Below are 4,845 nucleotides of genomic sequence, written 5' to 3'. Positions count from 1 at the left end.
TTAGCTCCCCCATCCTCAAAGTCCAGCTTCCCCTTTGGTCTCTTGTGCATCAGGTGACTCCGATGCAGTGGCCACCCTGATTCAGGTGTCCCAAGCAGGGGAGGGGCTTGGGCAGGAGGAAACTTAACTCGATTTTTTGTTGAAAAACCTCAGCTTCTGTCTGAGGGGAAGCTGCTTTTAAAAATAAACTCGCCTTCTCAGGTTAATTCACACCACCAGGTACCTGTTCTAGAAACTTCTAAAAAACGCAGACTCTCTGGGGAAGGCTTTCACATTGGTGGCAGGCCATGTAGCAATGAGAGACATCTTGATGGCTTCTTCTCTCACAGGAAATTGACGACCCTTGCAGCTTGAACCCCAGGTCTGCAACAGCTGGGCTGGGTGTCTAGGACAGCGTGTATTGTTCAGCGGGGGGAACCCTTTTCTCAAATTAAACAGTCCATACCACTGGCACCTATAAGAGACTCAACAGATACTTAGTTTGCTAAACTTTATTTTATAGCATATACATTTACATTTACTAATCATAATGTCAATTTGTTAACACAACGAAGCCCTAATGGACCTGATTCTGAAATCAGGAGCTGGAGAGCTGGAGGCTTTCGTCACCTTGAAAGGCCAATTCACTCCTCTGTTTTGTTTTGCTCAGACCCAAGGAAAACCGTGATGCACACAGGTGAAGAGCTACAAACGGAAACCATCTCCTTTCTTCCTGCATCCTCAGACTCATCCTCAGGCTTTTGAAATGAATCGTCAACAAGAAATCTGTTTTCAAAGTTGAATCACCAACAACATCTAATAACTGTTCACATTCTTTATCACAAAAACTGAAGCCAGAAGAGAGACCCTAAAACTCTCTCTGATAGAATATGAATTACTGCGTGCCGTATTGATACATCTGCCATCACACAACTGAGTATCACAGCAGGACAGGAGTATGTGAATTACAAAGGGAAACTTCTTTCAGAGTGTTCTATCACAGGCCATGCGGAGGACCAACTTCTCCCACTTGGAACTTTTCCTATCAGTCACATTTACAAGAAATTCAATTATATGCAAATAGGTGGTGGAATCAACGAATTGGATACCTGTACCAAAACAAGCTAACTGGTGAACACAAGGTAATATTTTGATAGTCTCTGATGTGACTTATTTGGTTTATGACACATTCAAGTAGTCATCTTTCAGTTTTTTTTTTTTTTTTTTTTTAAATACATGAAAAAATAGATTCGGATTACTTCTTTAAGCACAGCTTGGGCTTCCCTGGGATACAATCTGGAAACCACTGAGCTCAGGTAACCCGCCCCTCCCCCGACTCCTGCACACCCAGGAGACATGGCACTCTGGTCTATTCAGAGGGCAGAATTTAACAGCCAATTTTTAAAGAATATTTTTCTCTCTCTTCCTAGAATGTGAGATTTGGTCTTCAGCCTCAAAAAGAGTTTGGGGGTATTGGATGGAATTAGAGCCAGGGAGCCAGGAATGCCAGAGTCCTTTCCTATCCATTGCTCCTCTTGCCCACACGCTTCCTACAAGGGTTTCACCCCAAATGGGAATCGAAGTACCATTTTTATTAACAGGACCGAAAACCAAACACTTCAAGGCCTAAGTGGACAGTCTTTTTCCCCCAAACCGATGCTTGGGACCTTAACATCCTCTGGTTAGAGAACTGGAGGATGGATATTGCAGACCAGTAGCAGCAAGGAAGTCAGGTCTGCAGCAAAGATCTTGGCTTAACCCACCCGGTGGTCGAAGCAGAGAAAGGGAAGAAGGGAGCGAACGGTCGCCCCGCCCTTTACAATGCCAGGCCCTGCAGAGGTTGGCTGATCATCCAGAAAAGGAAGCAGGGGATGGGGGAGAAAGGCCGAACGTGGATGAACATAACAGTGACCTTGCCCATGTGCCAAGGTGAACGTTTTAGAGTTTTCCCAATCTGCTTAGTGACTCTCCAACCTCTGGAGGTGAGTCTAGGAGGAGGTGAAAAAGCAGGCCTGGCAGAGAAAAAGCATAGGGGTACGCCTCCTTACCCTAATTCCTCCCACCTAAATCTCACATACCATTTACCTCTGAGAGCTGGATCTCTACGAACTGGGTGGGTCCCTAAAACAGTCAAAAGTCAATGACAAGAGAAACTTTGTTCCCCACTTGGAACTTCTTCCTTGGTCTTCTTTTGACTGCCCAGGTGCAGACGGAAATCAAAGTTTTCTGGGTTCTGTGGATAAATTAGAACAGCTCAAGAGGGGAAGCAGGGAGAGGTGTCACTGGAAAGTTTCTTCACTTCCTTGGAACTTCTAAGCCCTTGAACATTTCCATCTCCCAAACTCCCAAACAGGCCGCCAGAAAACTCCACCCTCAAAGCCACCTACTCTGACAAACAATATAACCCCAAATTATTCAGTTCTTACTGAGGGAGATGGATCAGATGAGTGTCAGATGACCGGAGAATACCACGGAGACACTCACCAACAAAAGACAGATCAGTGGGTTTGCTCTGCCAACTCCTGTCCCCACAGGTGTCCCCAGTGTTGGCCTTCAGGGGCTCCTAGGAGGGGGGTCAGGGCTCTCAGCCTCTAAAACCTCAACTGGTGTGTCACCCACTACCTCCACTGCACTGGGGTCCTCCTCAGCGACCATTTGACCCTCTGTCCCCTTGGGTTCCTCCATCCCCACCTGCCCCTGTTGCTCCTCCCCCTTCATCCACTTGTTGACACAACCCAAATGACTTCTGTCGTCATTCTCACCACTGGAAGCATGAGGAGAGCCTTGTGGCTTGGCCTTTGGACCCTGGGAGGTTGAGGCTGGTGACTCAGCGGGCTGTGGGCTCCGAAGGGCCTCCTGATCCAATGCATCCCTTCTCGAGCCTTGCCCTCTCTTTGGAATCTCTGGCTTCTTCCTGGTGTCTTCCGAATCGACAAGGACATAAGAGACAGGGCCCAAGCTCACCTTCTTTTTCTTCCTCATGGGAGCAGGGCTCTTTGCCGAGGCCCAGCCCATGGCCTTCTTCTTTGGTGGGCCCTCTGGACCACCATCTTGGTCTGACTCAGAGGCAACTCCAGGGCTCGCAGCTTCTGCCTGGGCATCGTGGGGCGGGTTGGTGGGAGACTTCCAGGCACATTTCGCTAGGGCCTTCTTCAAAGTTGACCCCTCCTGCTTCACACAGGGCTTTTTGTTGCTCCTGATATATTCTGGCATCTCCATATTTTCAGCATCATCAGCTTCAGGATCCTCCAAGAAGGCCGAGCTGTGGGAATGGTTGCCTCTGGATTTCTTCCAGGGCACTGGTTCCTGCTTGGGAGTTTTTTTCTGCTTCTTTCTCCTGGGGCGAGTCTTAGCTCCAGCCTTTTGAACCAGAGGTTCAAGAGGGTCACCCTCATCTTCCACGTCATTCCAGCCGTCCAGGTTCTCCATCTTCAAGGCAGAGCCCACCTCTGCAGCCCACCCTGGCTCCTTCTTGACCTTCCTCGCTGTTGCCAAAGCCAAGGATGCCACTGCTTGGGCCTCAGCAACCTCTCGAGCCCTAGCTTCCTCCCGGCTGCGGATCTCGCCATCCATGTAGAAGATGATTTGCACCACCGCCCCCAGAAGCACCCCCAAAGCTTCTGCCCAGTTCTCTGGGGGCTGATTCTGGTTCTGGGGTGGTGGGCACTGGTTGAGCTGAAGCAGGCGGACCACATCCTCCCAGGTGCGCCCCTCTGCATCCAGGAATTCACTCAGGTTTTTTAAAAACTCAGCATCCTGGGTGGGGTCCCTACAGACCACTCTCCAGATGCCCCCCCTTCCTGGGAATTCCCGGGGTATGGCCCTCAGATTCACACCCTCGCCCACCTCAATGAGGGCAGCTTTGGCATTCTCTTCCCTCAAAAAAATCTTGTTGAGCACAGAGTACGGGCCCAGCGGGGAGAGGACCCCATTCAAGGTCTCCTCAATTTCCACTTGGCCACAGTCCTCCGGGATGCCTGTGACCAACAGGCACCTGTGGATGTCCACTTCCATCCCCCGGCACCAGTCCTCCAAAAGGTTCACCGTCATGGTCGTGGACACCTGGCAGCTCGATTCCCACGTGTACTGAAGAGTCTACGACGTGGACCGGGACTGCAGCGGTCCCTAAACAGCAATCCTGTAAGGTGACAGGAGAGGGAGGTCAAATTCCCGGGAACACGGCCAGGCTCAGAGTTCTCAGCTGCCCCCTCCAAGGCTGGCCTGCAGGAGGCCTCGCGCTTTCCCAAGGCCTTCCTCCCCAAACCGGGCCCCGGGTGCTCACACGTGTCCTGGAATCGCCGAAAACCGCGAGCGGCCCCTCCCCGGGGCCTGGCTCTCGGCCAGCCCGGCAGGGATGCGGCAGCCCCGCCTCTGACCGCCCAGACGGGCCAAGGAGAGGCCGCCGGGATGCAGCCGCTCGCCAGGTGCCAGCTCGGGCCACGCCGGCACGGATGCTCTGGGCCAAGTGCCCGAGACGCCAGCGTCCGCCCCCGCTCGGACAGGGCGCGTCAGGTGGCGTCTCGCCTGGGTCCAGGCAGCTGCGCTGAGCCGAGGCCGGCGTCCCAGAGCGCGCTTGCGCACTTGCTCTCGCTTAGTGCCCGCGGTCTCCATGGCAACCGATGGTTGCAAGCTAGCGCGTGGGCTGTGCAGTTGGGCCTGGGAAATCGCGTGGGAGTGCGACTGTTCACCTATTCACCGAGCCCGAGGTCTGCATGTTCTCCGATTGCCCTCCCGGACCCGGTCTTTCCACCTTTCCCTACTCAACATGGGCCTCCGGGACAGGGGTAGGGGGTGCTGACTTCTATGGCTGCACCAACTACCCCTCTTACCCTCAGCCTTCCTGTTGGGTTGAGCCAACAAGACTCC

At 52.6% G+C, this 4,845-nt stretch overlaps 1 protein-coding gene across 1 annotated transcript; it reads right to left on the bottom strand.

Annotated features, from left to right (window-relative positions):
- Positions 1–476: 476 nt before the first annotated feature.
- Positions 477–4,524, bottom strand: PNMA8A (PNMA family member 8A). Its single transcript, XM_061173658.1, has 2 exons — positions 4,262–4,524; positions 477–4,117 (listed from the first exon to the last, which is right to left on the bottom strand). The coding sequence occupies exon 2, from the start codon at positions 4,027–4,029 to the stop codon at positions 2,533–2,535; it is 1,497 nt and encodes a 498-aa protein (XP_061029641.1). The 5' UTR covers positions 4,030–4,117; positions 4,262–4,524; the 3' UTR covers positions 477–2,532.
- Positions 4,525–4,845: the final 321 nt, after the last annotated feature.

Source organism: Eubalaena glacialis, chromosome 18, assembly GCF_028564815.1.
Source record: "Eubalaena glacialis isolate mEubGla1 chromosome 18, mEubGla1.1.hap2.+ XY, whole genome shotgun sequence".
Lineage (NCBI taxonomy): Eukaryota > Metazoa > Chordata > Mammalia > Artiodactyla > Balaenidae > Eubalaena > Eubalaena glacialis.
The sequence above is the reverse complement of the archived record's forward strand: the minus strand, read 5'-3'. Positions and strand labels throughout refer to the sequence as shown.